Source organism: Borostomias antarcticus, assembly GCF_949987555.1.
Source record: "Borostomias antarcticus genome assembly, chromosome: 36".
In the NCBI taxonomy this organism is placed as follows: Eukaryota; Metazoa; Chordata; class Actinopteri; order Stomiiformes; family Stomiidae; genus Borostomias; species Borostomias antarcticus.
In genome coordinates, this window is record NC_140269.1 from 723864 (window position 1) to 743204 (window position 19341).

At 44.5% G+C, this 19341-nt stretch overlaps 1 protein-coding gene across 1 annotated transcript in view; it reads left to right on the forward strand.

Moving 5' to 3' along the window:
- Window positions 1–19341, forward strand: part of LOC311328004 (CUB and sushi domain-containing protein 3-like) — a gene marked incomplete at its 3' end in the record, with an annotated part of 605137 nt that overhangs the window by 125554 nt on the left and 460242 nt on the right. Inside the window, 1 exon segment of the mRNA XM_084461116.1 lies at window positions 18289–18401. Within this exon segment, the coding sequence (XP_084317242.1) occupies window positions 18289–18401 (113 nt within the window).

Below are 19341 nucleotides of genomic sequence, written 5' to 3' on the forward strand. Positions count from 1 at the left end.
GGAAAAAAATGACAAGCTTGTTCGTAACCATGAACCAAATCTGAGATTCTGCGCCAGCAGACCCAGTGAGCTGACCAAATTTTTTTAAAGTTGATTTCTAGATTAAATTTCAGTGATATTCTGGGCGGCACGTAGCTCAGGACGTAAAACGTCTGGCTGGGGATTGCAAGGTCCCCGGTTCGAACTCTGCTCCCAATATGAGAGAACCCAATATGAAAAACATGCAGAAGAACAAATGCTAAAGCTGTCCTCAAAAAAAAAGATCACAGTACATAGGCTACCACATTCTTCCCTTAGCGAGATCTTCTGGGTAGCTTCTCAGAATACCACATTAGTAACTTCTCGTTTAGGCTACCACTTTCGCCATACGTAGGGTAGTAAACACTATCTTGTTTGTAGCATAAAATAAAAAAAAGAATTGAGTAGTAAACACTATCTTGTTTGTAGCATAAAATTAAAAAAAGAATTGAGTTGATACAAGTTCTCCAGACCAATCCGTGTGATCGTGCTCTAAGTCTCTGTAAGTCTCAATATCTGTCCTTGCCATGTACAGTGGTTCTGTGGCTGAGTGGCTAGAACACTGTAGTGTGAAAAATCGGTGACGCGAGTTTGAATCCCACCTTGCCCATTTTTGGACCGGTGAAGTATGGTCTTAATCTTTCATTAACATCTTGAAATAGCCGGAAATTCAATTTGCACTTTTAAACCAGTTTTGCACATCTTTTCAACATTAGTGAGTCTTTTTTTTTTTTAATGTCTTTTCAATGGAAAAATGTTCACTGGGGAGTTGTTTTCCACAAAGGTGATGGTTGCAGGCAAAGTAACAGAGTCACTGTCTACAGATGCAAGTCAAGAAAGAGCATCTTCCTGCTCAGCACCAAGTGTCCAACTGTAAGCACCAGAACAGACATTAAGAAAAAAACATGCACAGCGACAGACTACAATCACACCAAGGTTGGTGTAGATGTCCTTGATCATAATACACACGCTCTACACAGTGAAAGGTTAGCCCGTTCCTGTGTTCTACAATCTGCTTGATAAGGCTGCTATCAACGCTCACGTTCTGTTCAAGCAGTGTCCTGGCAGGACAGAGAGCAGGAGGGGGTTTATTATGCGTCTTACAGTGGCGTCCGTGAGAATCAAATGAAGGACAAGGCACATGCCGCGTCTGCAAAAATGACTGCAGGCCCTCTCAGTCCCCCCTTACTCTGTGGAAGATGACTCTGTGTTAGGCGGGAAAATGTTCCCACAACAAAACCAAGGAGAACTGTCGGCAATATGTATGTGGGAGATGGTCAAAGACGTCTGTGAAGCGCCGAGTGTTGACCCAGAAGAATGACTTGGCAACAACCTCTGCACTATTTTTCCTTTCGAGTTATATTTTTATTTGTGTGTGTCAGTGTTTATTTTATTGACTTAATTATTTTCGTCATCATTTTTTTTCAGTCTACATTTTTTCACTGACAAAAACAAGATGATAACTAAATGAAAATTATTCTACGTTTCGTGACAAAAACTATGATGAAATCTACAGTACTGACACTTTCGTCAACGAATCAAAAACAAGACAAAAATGTTAAGGGTGGACGTCTAAGGTAATTAATACTGCAGCTAGCTAAGTAACTAACAAATGCTTTTTCTCATTGTTGAATTACTTCATGAAAACTTTATGGGAGTAGTTTGGTAGGTGCGTAAAACTGTAATTGTAATAAGCTAAACTGTGATGGCAACGTCAACCGTTCCTGGCTCTCATGAACCCACCCTGCGTAGCTGTTTGTATTTCAAATTCCTCAGAACCAGCGCTGATTGGTGAGATGGTTTTCCAATCAGGTTCAACATTCTCTCTGTGGAGAGTATCCAGACTTGATTTGTGAGTAACAACGTGAGCTTGGGACATCAGGATGGTCCCACAAGGCTAGCGGATGACAACAGTCAACAATAAATAATATTCTAATTAGGAGTGCCTCATGCGTAGATAGAGCATAGCTGAATAGCGTAGGCCTAGAATACTGTATTTTAACATTGGTTATAATAGTGGTACTTGAGAGAGACAGATAATAATACATTTTATGAGGTGGTATACAGTTTAAAAAGTTTCAGAACCACTGGTCTACAGTAGGAAAACATTTACATTAGTATATTGGATTTTTCATGAAGTACGATCATGTAAAGCCGGGTGTGTACTTATAACTAGATCAGTCAGAGGCATAAATTCAGGTCCAAGAAATATTTAATCCAGAACGGTATTCTTCAAGAAGCTAACACTGTAATTCCTGACTCTTCTCAGACTGACTGGCTGCATAGCTGGCTGGCTAGCTAGCTCGTTGACTGGCTAGTTGAATGCTTGCCTGGCTGTCTGGCTAGCTGGTTGGATGCCTTCCTGGCTGGCTAGTTGGTTGGATGCCTGCCTGGCTGGCTAGTTGGTTGGATGCCTGCCTGGCTGGCTAGTTGGTTGGATGCCTGCCTGGCTGGCTAGTTGGTTGGATGCCTGCCTGGCTGGCTAGTTGGTTGGATGCCTGCCTGGCTGGCTAGTTGGTTGGATGCCTGCCTGGCTGGCTAGTTGGTTGGAGGCCTGCCTGGCTGGCTAGTTGGTTGGAGGCCTGCCTGGCTGGCTAGTTGGTTGGATGCCTGCCTGGCTGGCTAGTTGGTTGGATGCCTGCCTGGCTGGCTAGTTGGTTGGATGTATGCTTGGCGGGATGGTATGTTTACCACGAGAGAGACATGCCAGAGAGTGTTCTAAATATGTGTAATCCTGTTTGTCTTTTTAAGACCTTACAGTGTATACAGCTTTAATATGAGTGGGAGTGAGGGGAGAGGGAGGAGGGATGGGAGGAGGAGGAGGAGGAGAGCAGCGTGGAGGAAGTGGAGGAAGTGAGTGAGTGTTTTTGAATGTAATGAGGGGATTGAAGGGAAGGTTATGCAAATGGCTTCTGTTATTAAAGGGAAGGTTATACATAACATACGCCGTGTGATGCAACCTTGAACAGAGTAGAACGAGTCACTTAGCAGCACATCAACATTTTCATCTTCATACACACTACAGAGACCAGGGGAGGCAGACGATCCCAATCCTACTGACCCGAACCCTGTTGACCCTAAACTTACTAACTCAAACCCTGTTGACCCTAACCCTACGGACCCTAACTCCGCCTGACCCTAACCCTGTTGACCCTAACTCAACTGACTCACACCCTGTTGACCCTAACCCTGTTGAACCTAACTCAACTGACTCACACCCTGTTGACCCTAACCCTGTTGAACCTAACTCAACTGACTCTAACCCTGTTGACCCTAACCCTGTTGAACCTAACTCAACTGACTCAAACCCTGTTGACCCTAACCCTGTGGACCCTAAATCAACTGACTCTAACCCTTTTGAACCTAACTCAACTGACTCTAACCCTGTTGACCTTAACCCTGTTGAACCTAAATCAACTGACCCTAACCCTTTTGACCCTAACTCAACTGACTCTAACCCTGTTGACCCTAACCCTGTTGACCCTAACACTGTTGACCCTAACCACACTGACCACAGCCATACTGTACAACAAGAACAACACATGAGCTTCTGTTAAAGCATGATTACAACTACTGCTTATTGTAAAGAGAGGAGAGGAGAACTTGACAAAGGAGAAGAGAAGAGCCTTTTGATGCTCCTTATTGAGGCATCCTCACAATAAACAACTCAGACAGTTTAAACCTTAAAAACAAACCGCAACCCCCTTTCCCCCCAAGAAGAGGGGAAGAGAAGAGGGAGACAGGACATTTATCATTGGCTCGACAGCCTGGAGGAGGAGACTGGTGAGGGGAGAGGAGAGGATATGATGTATGGTTTGTTTTATCTTGTTAAAGCCACCTCTTTCTCTTTATCACTCTTCCTCTTGCTGTATCTTCATCTCTCTCTCTTTCCCTCACTCTCTCTCTCCATATCTCTCCCCCCTCTCTCTCTTTCCCTCTTTCTCTCTCTCTCTCTCTCTGTGCTCTGCCGGGGGGGCACAGAGACGCGACGTCTTCTCAGGCAGAAGGAAACAACATTCTAGAACTGTCCGTTTGCCACAACAACAAAAACAACAACAGCAGCAGCAGTACTGGTAGTTGGCCCCCGGTGGGTAACCGGTCGGCCCCGTGTCCAGGCAGCCTACTAGCGGGCTGATACAGTCGCAAGGTGTCCTCTACCGTAATGGCCGTGATGGTGGAGTCACTGACCCAGCTACGCTTGTCCTCGTACCACGGACCCCGCTGCAGGTCTCACTAATGAACTTCTGGCTCAGGTCTTTTTATAGTACCTCTGTCTCTTTATGGTGTTCTTTGACTTTTACGCTATCTTGGGACCTTTAGCGGTGTTGCGGGGTGGGGAGCGGACACACAGCGGCCCGTCAGCCCAGCTCAGGATGAATGCGAGTCATCAAGCTAGGATTGTAAAAAGCTTTTAGCATAAATGAGTCGCTTCCTGGTCTCCATCTTCGAGGCAGGCCTGGGGAACGGCCCTGGTAATAACTAAGTGTGAAACGCCAGCTTGAGGTGGGAAGTAGGTCATTAGGGACACAGCGTCAAAATATGACCATATTAGACCATTTATTAGACCAGCTAGAGCAGGGGGCTCACACACACACACCTACACACTCACACACACGGACAGACGCACATACACGCGCGCACACACACCTACACACACACACACGCACACACACACATGCACACGCAAACACATACACACACTACCCTCCAGCAGCAGAAAGCTCATTAAGATGTCTTCTCTCCTCTCCTCCCTTCTCTAACAGTAGATAATAAAAGAGCGGTAGTAATGTGTAGTAATATCCACAGTCATTATCCTATTGTGAGAGCTCCTTTAATGTGATTTCTAAAGGCACTACTGTTTCAAACTCTTTACCCAGGTGTTTTGGGGTACCTCTGATGTCACTTTGTAGGCTTAAAATTTAGAATTAGGTTTGGATTTCAAAATCCCTTTGGGAAAAATGAATGGGATTCACAAAAAATGCAGAGAATAAGGTGTTTAACAGAGACTCACAAAATATAGCTTGTTTTGTTCTAAAGGTAAAAGCACATAATTGAAGATGAGTTTTGTCGATTTTGAGCCATTAGCTGGTTCTGAGGACGATGTTGCTAGTGATATGCAAAAAAAAATTTGAAACTGACATGAGTCGAATATCTCCCTGATGTGTTGCCATTTTAACTGGGCTAGCTATAAAATTGTATGTGGAATTTGCGTTTGTTGTAGCTAAATCTGTCCATGGAAAAACTTTTTTCCAAGTTTTGTGTTCATATGTGTGGTATTTATTCAGTTTGGATAATATCACGGCCTCTAGTGCTAGCTCAGGTTATGAAAAAAACGGTCATTTGACTGCTGACTGCTAAACATTCAATAATGTTTACATTAGGGCTGTCAAACATTTAAAAATTAATCTAATTAATTACATGATCTCTAATTAATTAATCACAATTAATCACAAATTGATCCTATATCCATCCAGCCCCGAAATGAAGATATTTCAATATATCTTTCCGACCTGTCAATCAAACAGAGAATAACAACCAATAAGGTTGGTTGATTTCTTGAGACCACGCCTCTGATGTCCAACAAACAAAACATGTCCTGTGTTGGGTTCATAGATATGAAGAAAATGGTTCTTTAAACATATAGAAAACCAGCCTGCAGGCTGCTTTACCATAATGTTATAAGATAAATAAAATTCAGTTGAGATCACTTTAGTCAACATTGACCCATTTATTAGCATGCAATAATATGTACAGCATATACATTTTTACGCAAATGAATTTTGGCGGTGTGATCTGTTCGGGGGGCCCCCTGCCTTACACGCATGTGGAAAGCGGCAATCTAGATGTTCCCCCCCTCTGGGCCACTTGGCCCAGAGTGCCGGGCCGGAAGAGAGAACGACATCTAGCCCCCTGCCTCTATGACGATCAGAGTGGGCCGCGATCGGGAAGACGCTCGGAGGTAACTCAGCCCACTAAGACCGTCAAAGAGAGCCACAGGAGGACTGTTGTACATCATAGTCCCTGGCCTCCACGGGCCAGCGCTTCGTGGAGTCCGAAGGAGATACAGCCTAGTGTCTCTGCCTCCATGGTGACCGGAGGGACTGCTGGATGGCCCTTCGGAGATGTTTCGGCCCACGATCACCACGGAGAGCCACAGAGACTAAGTTAGTGAAATTCCCCGGCTTCCACTAGCCAACGCATAGTGGAATACCAGAAGAATGAAGCAATACCCCCGGAACAGAGAGCAACGACGACAACAGAGATGACATCAACAGAACACAGGCGGAGCAGGGGAGGAGGTGGGGCGAGCGCGCAGATACGAGCGATCGGCAGTAATGGCAAGAGCGAACAATGACGTGTTTTGACAGCTTAAATACATGCGCTCTAGCGAGCTGAACCAATGCTATGACAGCTGACAGTCAGCTGGTGGGTTGCGTCATACGGGGTGTGACTGATTAGCCTCTGACGATTAGCCCGGCGTTGACATTCGTGCCTCGCCTGAAGTACGTCGGAGACTTCATTAATAAAATAAACATGTTGTTTAAAAAAATATGTAAATTGAACTGAACTAATGTTGTGCATCATCCGTTCTGTAAAACTATATTGATTGGAATGGGGGCTTAATTACAGCATCAGAATCAATGGAATTGTGGTCTCTACTTTTTTTCATTCAAGTACACACTTATTTTAAAACGTTGGAATCAAATGTTTCGATTGTCAAAAAACAATTTGGTTATCGTTCACTCACTGATTAATCGACTGAAAAATGTGAGTTGTGCACATCTCTAGTAGCTAGTAGTTACCAGATCATTCTCCCAGGCTTATTTTCTAAGAATGGATGCCACTATCTTACTCACCCTGCTTTACATGTGCAGTTAGACTCCACAGTTGTGTCCTGATGAATTTCAATCTGTCTCTGTCCGAAATCCAAATCTCATGGCTATATCCTGGTGTAAAATAGTTCAGGCCTTTGCTACTGGGGCTGACATCTGTTAACATGTTTAGCATTGAGATGATGAGTTAGGGTAAAACGGCTTCGATGGTATGCGAACGACCGCGCTCTTATTAACTGTCCCATCGGGGAGTTTTTTAAAAGTAAACTTTACTTTAGAGGGCAAAGCAAAGTGATTATCTGCCTCCTCGAGTTTGTTTGAAGGCAACAATGCTTTTGCGTGACGTAGCCTACGGATCATTCAGGTCCAAATGAAGCTTGTTGCTTCAATAATGTTAAAACAGGCATGACACGGCACTACAGCTGGACTAAATTGATGAATGTGATTAATGTGTTAATTTGTATTAACGTGTTAATGATAGCATAATTAATTAATCTAATTACCGCGTTCAATTGACAGCCCTAGTTAGCATATCTCAACAACATCGATCTCGGAACCAGCTAAAGGCCTCAAAATTCACAAAACCCACCCCAAGATGTGTTTTAACTTTTAGATTAAAACATACTGCATTCTGGGAGAGTGTTCTGCTGCTCTCCAGAGGACAGCGGGGGATCAGAGAGAGGAGGACATTACAGCTGAGCTGTGTGATCAGACATGCTAAAGAACGGTGTCGTGGTAACAGCGTGGTTAGTGTGTGTGTGTGTGTCTTTGTGTCTTTTTGTGTGTGTGTGTGAGAATCATCCACTCCCACCCACTACTATAAATAGAGCTGTACTCTGCTGTCATCCCCTGTCTCGGTGCATCACTGGGGCGCCGGGCTGGTCTGATGAATCTGTACATGAAGGCGACAGTTGCAGCCCCCGCTCTGTTCACTGTCTGAAGAGCTGGGTAGTAGACCATAGAAGCATAGTAGAACAGGACCATAGAATAGAAGACCAGGGTGTTGGAACACAGTAGAAAAGAAGGACAGGAGAGTTGGACAGAGTAGAACTGAAGTGCCATTCCACCAGTGGCGTATTTAGGCATGGGCGACATGGGCAGCCGCCCTGGGCGGCATCTCGCAGGGGGCGGCAAGAGGAGCAGAAAAAGAAAACAGAAAAAAAACTCAGCGAAAAATAAACAACACCCCCTCCACACACACACACCCCAGGCACCCACGGTGTCGGTGTGACTCCCCACACCGCCCCCCCGGCGCCCCCTGTGTGACTTATCTGAGGTATCATTCTGACTTGACGCTTCTGATGGTTGGGGGTGCGGGGGTGGATAGCCTGCTAGCGCCGAGTGTCATTCATTTGGTCAAGTACGCTGTGCGAGATGTGTCGATATGTCGAAAAGAAGTAAGCCATCAGGTGCCATCAGAGGAAAGAAGAGGAGGATAAACGTTCGAAAGATAAAGGTATACCGCTATTTCATCCCTTTATGAGTACAAACATGTAATGACATGCTAGTTACTAATGTTATCTTACTGTAATGTTATGTTAGCCTAGCCTATGATGCTGCTAGACAGATAGCTAGTGCTAGCTAGCTAGAAAGGCAGAAGACAGTTAATACATGAATCAAAACATTCGAGAGAAATGTTTTGTTTGCTTTTGTATTTACTGCAATTTTAAGAGAACACTGCTTTGTCCAAAAACGCAGTTTGGGTTTTGTCTTTGTGGGGGGAATAGGGGCTCATGCAGTGACTGGGTGACTGTTTTCTCAGTTAGGCTTAGCTATCTAGCTATCTAACGTTAGTAAGCTAGCATAAACATTGGATATACTTCCACACAGTTTCATCCTGATAATGTGTGTAGCCTCTTGCCTTCAGCATAAATTATTACAACCTCACTACAGCACATTATATACACTTTCATTGAGGTGACATCATAGGTTTTCTGAGATTGTATTGACTTGACTAGCTAAAGTTACTGAACTCAGAAATTGTCAATGCTGTAGGCTGGCTAACTTAAACCAGGGTCGCGCCAGCGAGTGCAGGGGGGGTGGGCGCCAGGCCTAAGACAATTTGAGGCCTTAATATTAGCTAGAAATATTTGTCAAAGAATCATATTATTGACGTTACAGCAATTTTAATAAAATACATGATCATAGGTATAGGTATAGGTACTGCATTTATAACGCGCTCCCCATCCAGTTGTTACACTGGCCCGGAGCGCCATTCACACACCAATGGCGGCAGCTGCCATGCAAGGCGCTTGCCTGCTCATTGGGAGCAATTTGGGGTTCAGTGTCTTGCCCAAGGACACTTGGACAGGTAGTCAGGAGAAGCTGGGATTCGAACGACCGACCCTACGATCACTGAACGACCCGCTCTACCAACTGAGCTATACCGCCGCCCATCATATCGGATGAAGGGCTAAAAAGCCTTGTATTTATGGCACTACAATAACAAATTAATCTGAAACTATGCATCATGTCAATTACTGCTACACTGGGGAGGGGGGGGGGGGGATTCCATCAGGTGTGAGTTAGGGGGGCTCTGGGGAAGAAAGGTTGGGAACCCATGAGTTAAACTGTCTAACCTGTGTAATGATGATTATCCTGTGTACTATATTGGGTCTGTTGGGGTTTTTAAACCTATAATTAGCCAGGGAGGTTGAATGGTTCATTTGGTTCCTCTCCTGAAGGTTTGACTCATACTGTATTTCAATGCAAATTCAGGCACCTCTGAAATATTTTGGAGCACCCACTGCCCAGCACGAGGGCACTGCCACTGACCAGGATGAGGGCACTGCCACTGACCAGGATGAGGGCACTGCCACTGGCCAGGATGAGGGCACTGCTACTGCCCAGGATGAGGGCACTGCCACTGGCCAGGATGAGGGCACTGCCACTGGCCAGGATGAGGGCACTGCCACTGACCAGGGTGAAGAGGAACCATCTACCTCCTCAGCCACACAGGGATCTACTGACCAGGGTGAGGAGCCATCTACCTCCTCAGCCACACAGGGATCTACTGACCAGGATGAAGAGGAGCCATCTACCTCCTCGGCCACACAGGGATCTACTGACCAGGGTGAAGAGGAGCCATCTACCTCCTCGGCCACACAGGGATCTACTGACCAGGGTGAAGAGGAGCCATCTACCTCCTCGGCCACACAGGGTTCTTCATCACAGCACATGTATGAAGATGAAGACTCATATGCAGCATCTCCCCAGCAGGATTTTCCAGGTGTGTTTGTGTGCACGTGTGTTAATGTGTGCATCCCTTTATACAGTAACATAAACAAAATAAATGATTTATTTCCCTTTAACAACGTTTTACATTACAATATATTAGGAAACAATGATGATGTTATTATTACTGATAGTATGTGTGATGTTCCACCACTATAAATGCTGTGAATAACGTGTGTAAACTAATGCCCATGTTCTCTCCATTAGAAATGCTTGTAGCAGCATCCCCCCCAACCCCGGCAGCTAAGGATGACCTACTGACACACCCTGCTGACTGGCCTTAAGTTCTGACGGACAGAATTCTGACCCAACTAGTTTGCAGAGGACCAAGTGAGGTAACTATGGAGGGTGATTTGTGCCAAAATGAAATACAATACACATGTAACATGAACACAATACAAATATGCTTTGTATTTCAATGTCGGTCAGGAATATTTGTGCCAAAATAAAAACAATACAACCGTATTGTATTTCGAGGTGTGTATTGTATTTCAAGGTGTGTATTGCATTTCATATTGCCACGAATCACCCCCATATATATGTGCCAAAGTGAAATACAATACGCACATTGAAATACAATACACGATATTGAAATACAATACACGTCATAATAAATACAATACAAAAATGCTTTGTATTTCAATATCAGTCAGTAATATTTGTGCCAAAATAAAAACAATACAACCGTATTGTATTTCGAGAGGTGTGCAAAACCTCATGTCGAAAAAGCAATAGCAATACGCTGTGTATTGTATTTCGAGGGGTGTGCCAAAACCTATGGAGTCTAAATACAATAGGCCTACGCTGGTAACCACGTGATGGTGGGAGTCAACGAAACAATTGTCGCGGACAATTTGAAAATCCATAGGACAGAACCGACAACATGGACCCATTCAGGATTGTAGCAAGACATCCGCTATCTATACAGTGTGGTACGGTACAGATAGTGGTCTGGATGGATTATGTACATGCTATGTATAGGGATGAATATAAATAGCTAAATAAACACCAAATAAATAGTAATAAAAAGTGAATGAATAAGATAATGAGTGGGTTCCTGTGATAGTGGTATATTTAGGATTATTTTCCTAAGTAGACCACCAGGTCAACAATGATGAATGACCTAGAAGAGAGAATTATAGATTCCCTGGTATTTATCCTGTAATAAACCTTCACCTTAGTCTTGACGCACAGATCTGATTTCATGCCCATAACATATTTTTTGACCGCCTGCTTATACATCTAGCCTACTTTTAAATGCCAGTGTGCGAATTATATTGAGGTTTTCGGGGAGCCTTGTCGAGTATAACATTTTTGGCCATTTAATTGAGCGCAAATACCAGTAGTCTGTCCTGCCACTATCAGCATTCACCGAATCAAGTGACGGATGATAACTGTGCACAATAAGCAGCGGAACAACATTGCATAGTAGGCTATGCCCCATGACATTCTAAAAAATAACACAAGATAAATCTCTATATCCATCAGCATAGCCCAGTAGTAGGCAACTTTACATATTATTTACACACGTGCGTCATTTTAAAACTTTATGATAAAATAAGTGCATCAATAGGCAAGTGTTACGACTGGCTCAAGCCGTAACACAATGAGGGACACAAAAACGGGTTTAAATGCAAAAAAAATGACATTTATTAACTAAGAGAACACAAGAACAAAAAGGGAAAAGGATTGAAATGACACAAAAATGCAGTCTGGTGTGGTGGCTTAGGAGAGAGGGAATGAAGAGCTAGGGAGCCAGTCTTGTAGCCAGCCCCCCACTTCCCACAGGTGTTCATGGTTGGCGATTAAGTAATCAACTGCCACTGCACCAATTAGGCACTTAGGCCACCACTGCACCTGAAACCGGAACACACACACACACACAGAGAGAGAGAGAGAAAGAGAGAGAGAGAAAAACAAGACACGACACAGAGAACAACAAGACAAGACGGGATGTAACACAAGACAAAGAGAAAGATCCAAGGGATAACATGTAAAATAATAATTCAAGCTATTGCTTTCCGAAGCATCTTTAGAGGTCTATTAAATATTGACTAGATAGATAGAAAGATAGTTAGATTAATTGATTTGTTGATTATTTGATTGATTGATTGATTGATTGATTATGAACCAGCCTAGCCTAGCCCGGCTCCGTCCTCCACTATGGATTTCCCACACTAAATGTTGCGCGCCAATTGTTTCGTTGACTCCCACCATCACGTGGTTACCAGCGTAGGCCTAGTGTATTTCCACTCCATAGGTTTTGGCACATCTCTCGAAATACAATACACAGCATATTGCTAGTTTTTTTGACATGAGGTTTTGCACACCTCTCGAAATACAATACACAGCGCATTGCTATTGTTTTTTCGACATGAGGTTTTGCACACCTCTTGAAATACAATACGGTTGGATTGTTTTCATTTCGGCACAAATATTCCTGACCGATATTGAAATACAAAGCATTTTTGTATTGTATTTATTATGACATGTGTATTGTATTTCAATATCGTGTATTGTATTTCAATGTGCATATTGTATTTCATTTTGGCACATATATATGGGGGTGATTTGTGCCAAAATGAAATACAATACACACCTTGAAATACAATACACACTTTGAAATACAATACACACCTCAAAATACAATACGGTTGTATTGTTTTTATTTTGGCACAAATATTCCTGACCGACATTGAAATACAAAGCATTTCTGTATTGTATTCATGTTACACGTGTATTGTATTTCAATATCGTGTATTGTATTTCAATGTGTGTATTGTATTTAATTTTGGCACCTATCACCCTCCATAGGTAACACCTAACTTTGTTTTCCAGAGAAATGCAAAAGGAAGAAGTTGCCACCACCAGTATTTCAAAAAGACCTTGGTGAGCGGTGAAAAGATACCTTGAAGTCAGTTGGTATATTCAGAAAGGAAAGACAGCATGTTCTGTTTCTGCTGCAAACTCTTCTCAAAGAAGGACATCCATTTAACAAAGTCAGGACTGACAGACTGGAAACATGCAAGTGCTTTGCTGACTTCACATGACACCAGTCAAGAACACCTAAACTGCATACTCATGTGTGAATATATGTTTATACGATGTGTACATTTGCAATTGTTTAATAAACACATTTTCTGACAAAATTTCTGAGCAACTGAACAACTTACTTCTTCCTGTTAAAACGTTATATGGCATGACTATATTCTTAAATGTTTGTCAAATTGGCATACCCATAGGCCCGTTGGGGATGAGTGGGTGATGGGGGGTGACGGGGGGGGGGGGGGTTCGCCCAGGGCGGCATATAAGCTAGAAACGCCACTGCATTCGACAGTACATCCAGATGCTGTGTTCTGACATGTAGACAGGAACACCTCCACTCAAAACACACACACACACACCTCCACTCAAAACACAAACACACACACACACCTCCTGATATACTGTGTCACCTGGGGTCATTTGCAGAAAAAAAGGTAAGCGTAAGACCTATGTTGGGCTTAGCAACGTCCAGCATAGTGATGAATATTGACGCATGTTGCGCCATCTAAAACTACGAGGCGCAGCTACGTTGAGTTGAGTTGGCTCAGTGAATGATTGTGCAGAAGGAGTTGGCTCAGTGAATGATTGTGCAGAAGGAGTTGGCTCAGTGAATGATTGTGCAGAAGGAGGAGTTGGCTCAGTGAATGATTGTGCAGAAGGAGTTGGCTCAGTGAATGATTGTGCAGAAGGAGGAGTTGGCTCAGTGAATGATTGTGCAGAAGGAGTTGGCTCAGTGAATGATTGTGCAGAAGGAGGAGTTGGCTCAGTGAATGATTGTGCAGAAGGAGTTGGCTCAGTGAATGATTGTGCAGAAGGAGGAGTTGGCTCAGTGAATGATTGTGCAGAAGGAGTTGGCTCAGTGAATGATTGTGCAAAAGGAGGAGTTGGCTGTCGGACAGAGGAAGAGGTGAAAAAGAAATGGAAAGATCGTATCCAAGCAGCAAGAGCAAAAGACGGGATGCCAGTCTGATAAAGAATCCCCTAACAGGCTGTTGCCCAAAATATCTTCATACAGCACCATAATAGCTGATCTGTTCGGGGGGATAATGCGTCCATCTTCAATGGGCTTAGGGGCACAGACAGCACTGAGATGATGCTGTCCCAGCCTGAGACCACGGTTCACTGTCAGCCATCCGTCTCTATCAACTCATCTAGCAGCAGTACACAGTATGCAGACTCCCAGCATTTCAGCACCAAGTAGGCCTACAGCAGCGACAAACAGAGACAGGCCAATCTCTCCTGCAAGGGCCAGACGCAGTAAAGACCGTCAAAGTGTGTTGGTTGAGAAAGAAATCCTGAGAGTGGAGTTGGAAACTGAAAAACTGCGGGTGGAGAAGGAGAGGATTGAGCTGGAGAAGTGTAAACTGAACTTGGAAACTCAACTACTTGAGCGACGGCTCTCCCACGACTCCTACACTTTTGAGGATGACAGCATGATTCTGAATTTAAATTAGATAGTCACACAATTATAGCCTTTAGTCTACAAGTGTAGGGGAAGTAGATTTAATTACATATTAAAGCATAGGGTATTATAAGCCAATAGTAATAATAACAACAATAGGCCTACAACAACAACAACCTAATAGTAACAATAATAATATGATTGGATGGATTGTAGTAACAGATAATACCTAGACCACAGTTAATTTAATAAATCATTTGTTGGCCATTAGACCTATTTCATTTGTTTCCTTTTTTCCTTTCAGCTAACTGTAGGCCAGTGGCAGAACTAGAGTTTTATACATGGGGTGGCTAAGGCTACTTCAGAGGGGTCCATAGACCATGACAAAAAATGAGTGTGCAATGTAACCTGACATCTACAGAGCATGAATGCATCCTGCTGATCAGAGGGAGAACCTGGACTTCTTCAATGTGGCAGATACGTGTGTGGGGTCCATTACTAGGGTAGCTTCACTAGAATTATTTAACATGCTATGAATACCCAATGTCTCTACCTCTTAACTGTAGCTCAGTTCTTTCTCTATCACACACACACACACACACACACACACACACACACACACACACACACACACAATGTCTTTAAGTGTTCAACATCCAAAATATTTTCAGGAAATACATTTCAAGCACCAAGAATATATTTGTTGTTACATCTTAGCATCCAATTACTCACACCATTAGTCCAATCTCAATCTTAATTACAATCCCCATTATCATAACTTTAAAATCAACTATTGCTTCCAGCCTAGGTTGGTCCATAGCCAGCACTATAGGGTAGCATACTCTGCAATAACACATCTACAATAGAAAACATCTGCTATTTTGAGTCAAAATGATAACGGCTTCAAGCATGGAAATCTAAGTGATGGATGGATGGAGAGAAGGGAAAGCGGGGGACCATCCAAGCTGTATACAGCAAGGAGGGGACACTGCTGACCTCAACTGAGGAGGTTGTTGATCATTGGAAGGAGCACTTTGAGGAACTCCTGAACCCGACTAATCCACCCTCTACGATCGAGGCAGAGCCGGAAGATGATGGGGGGTCGTCAATTCCCTTGGAGGAGGTCACTGAGGTAGTCAAACAACTCCACAGTGGCAAAGCCCCAGGTACTGATGAGATCTGTCCAGAAATGCTGAAGGCACTGGGTGTTGAGGGGCTGTCTTGGTTGACACGCCTCTTTAAAATTGCGTGGACGTCTGGGTCAGTGCCAAAGGAGTGGCAGACTGGGGTGGTGGTCCCAATATTCAAAAAAGGGAAACAGAGGGTGTGTGCCAATTACAGAGACATCACATTACTCAGCCTCCCAGGGAAAGTGTACTCCAAGGTGCTGGAAAGGAGGGTCCGGCTGATAGTCAAACCTCAGATCAAAGAGGAGCAATGCGGATTTCGTCCTGGTCGTGGAACCAACGACCAGCTATTCACTCTCGCGAGAATCTTGGAGGGGGCTTGGGAGTTTGCCCAACCTGTCTACATGCGTTTTGTGGACTTGGAGAAGGCTTATGATCAGGTCCCTCGAGAGGTCTTGTGGAGGGTTATGCGGGAGTATGGGGTGAGGGGGTCCCTACTTAGGGCCATCCAATCCCTGTACACCCAGAGCGAGAGCTGTGTCCGGGTCCTCGGCAGTAAGTCATCTTCCTTTCCGGTGGGAGTTGGCCTCCGCCAGGGCTGTGCTTTGTCACCAATCCTGTTTGTGATTTTCATGGACAGGATATCGTGGCGTAGACGCGGGGAGGTGGGTTTGCAGTTCGGTGAGCTGGGGATCGCATCGCTGCTATTTGCAGATGATGTGGTCCTGATGGCATCATCTGCCTGCGACCTCCAGCACTCTCTGGATAGGTTCGCAACTAAGTGTGAAGCGGCTGGGATGAGAATCAGCACTTCTAAATCTGAGGCCATGGTTCTCAGCAGGAAATCAGTGGCCTGTCCGCTCCGAGTAGGAAATGAGTCCTTACCCCAAGTGAAGGAGTTCAAGTATCTGGGGGTCTTGTTCACGAGTGAGGGAACTATGGAGAGGGAGTTTGGCTGGAGAATCGGAGCAGCTGGTGCGGTTCTGCAGTCGCTTTACCGCACTGTTGTGACGAAAAGAGAGCTGAGCCAAAAGGCAAAGCTCTCGATCTACCGGTCTATCTTCATCCCCACCCTCACCTATGGTCATGAAGGATGGGTCATGACCGAAAGAACGAGATCACGGATACAAGCGGCCGAAATGAGTTTTCTCCGGAGGGTGGCTGGGGTCTCCCTGAGAGATGGTGAGAAGTTCAGTCATCCGGGAGAATCGGAGTAGAGCCGCTGCTCCTTTGCGTCGAAAGGAGCCAGTTGAGGTGGTTCAGGCACCTAGGGAGGTGTTCCAGGCGTGTCCGGCTGGGAAGAGGCCGCGGGGGTAGACCCAGGACTAGGTGGCGGGACTACATCTCCACACTGGCCTGTGAGTGGCTAAAGATTCCCCAGGAAGAGCTGGTTGATGTTGCTAGGGAAAGGGATGTCTGGGGTCCCCTGCTGGAGCTGCTGCCTCCGTGACCCGACCCCGGATAAGCGGATGAAGATGGATGGATGGATGGATGATAGTGGCCTTTGAGATATCCTTTTACGGGTGCGGGACTTCAGAGATGACTCCAGACAGCTGACGAGTCAGGCCCTATCCAATATCTGATTGGTTGCCTAAAAGTAGCGGCAGTAACTGAAAAGTTGAGATATTTTCAACTTTGAGCGTTCGGAGCAGCCGCTCAAAAAAGCCGGAGCGCTCAGAAAAAAGACGCTGGGTGCTGTGCTTTTCTCTAGGCGGCCGCCAACGCTGTCTCCTCATTGGAATTAATTGGAAAAAAAGCGCAGGCGCTCAGAAAAAGGCGCTATGTGGACACGGCCCCTAGGCAACATTAAAGCAATACATAGCGTTTTCTCGGAACTGCGCCCCCACAGGCTCTGCGAGTAAGTGCACTGTCGTAACGTTATCAGATTGTCTTTTTCTTTTATTGGCTTCCTCCGTGATGTTTCGCTTCGGTTTTCCCACCTCCGCCATGATATCATTGAGCTAAAAAACGCATGATATCCATAGACGCCGGAATAGTTAGCTACTACTGTGTTGCTCAGTGACACACGTGCGCGCGCATACACACTCACACACATACACACACACACACACCTGCGCTTGAAAACTCTGATGCAGCGTTCAGCGTTGATCTCATCTGTGAATTGTAGGGTAAGATTGTAGTGTCATTCCTGTTTAGTCCAGGGTGCCATTATCGGTGTCATCAGCCACTTCTTCAGCGGGTATCCACTGTCTCCCAGCAATAGTCCTTGCAGCTGTCCTTCCTCACATACTCTGAATAAAGCACTCTCTCTTAGCATGCGTGCGTCATGAGCTGACCCGTACCACCTCGCAACTATATCAAGTAGCTTCATGCTGGAATCGCACATGACTTGGATGTTCAAGGAGTGAAAATCCTTTAGGTTTACACAAAGATATCTCTTGAAGGTCCCTGCATCCGTACGTTGTCTTGGCTGTTAAACCAGTTATCCAGTTAATCAGTTGCTAAACCATCTCATTGGTTGGATCAGCCACATTCTGAACAGTGACTGGCACTTCTCTGTCTTATTCCGTTGGTGATTCTGACTGGTGTATTTTACAGGACTGTGATTGGGCGGTGTGTTGTTTGTGGAGGGTAATTCTGATTGCGTGACTGTGCTGTCTGTCTGCAGGCTGACAGGGTTCCAGATCCCGCCCCCAGTGACGAGTACAGGCTCGGTGTTCGCTCTCAGACTCACCAGCGACTTTGCCGTCAGCGCACACGGGTTCAAACTCTACTACGAAGGTAAGGACCTCCTTCCTCTCTCTGTCTCCCACTCATGGAGATTGAAGAGACATCGTGTTTCACTTATTCTATATACTTTACAAACAGTGATGTGCTTCACACATTAGGTATCAGTACTTTACAAACAGTGATGTCCTGGTTCACGTATTAGATATCAAAGTACTTTATAAACATACTGGTTCACATATTATTAGATATCACAGAACTTTACAAACACTGATATCCTTGTTCACGTAGTGTTAGATATCACAGTACTTTACACAATAGATATCCTGGTTCACATAATAGATATCTAGTACTTGACAAAAAGTGATATCCTGGTTCACATATTATTAGATACCACAGTACTTTACAAACAGAGATATCCTGGTTCACATGTTAGATATATCACAGTACTATACAAACAGATGTCATGGTTCACATGTTAGATATATCACAGTACTATACAAACACAGATATCTTGGTTCACATGTTAGATATTACAGTACATAACAGAGCAGTTATTTAACGGATGCTTTTATCCAAAGTGACTTACAATAATTGCATTTACCGTAGGAAGTCAGTGTACTACTACTCACCAGAACTCACAAGTGGCCACTGCGGGGCCAGGACAGAGAAGAGCCGTGACCGTGTCGATCTACCGCGGAGGCCTCGGAGCGATGGGGCAATATTTATCACAGTACTTTACAAACAGAGACTTCCTGGTTCACATGTTAGATATATCACAGTGCTTTACAAACAGAGACTTCCTGGTTCACATGTTAGATATATCACAGTGCTTTACAAACAGAGACTTCCTGGTTCACATGTTAGATATATCACAGTGCTTTACAAACAGAGACTTCCTGGTTCACATGTTAGATGTATCACAGTGCTTTACAAACAGAGACTTCCTGGTTCACATGTTAGATATATCACAATACTTCGTGCTTTGCCTAGC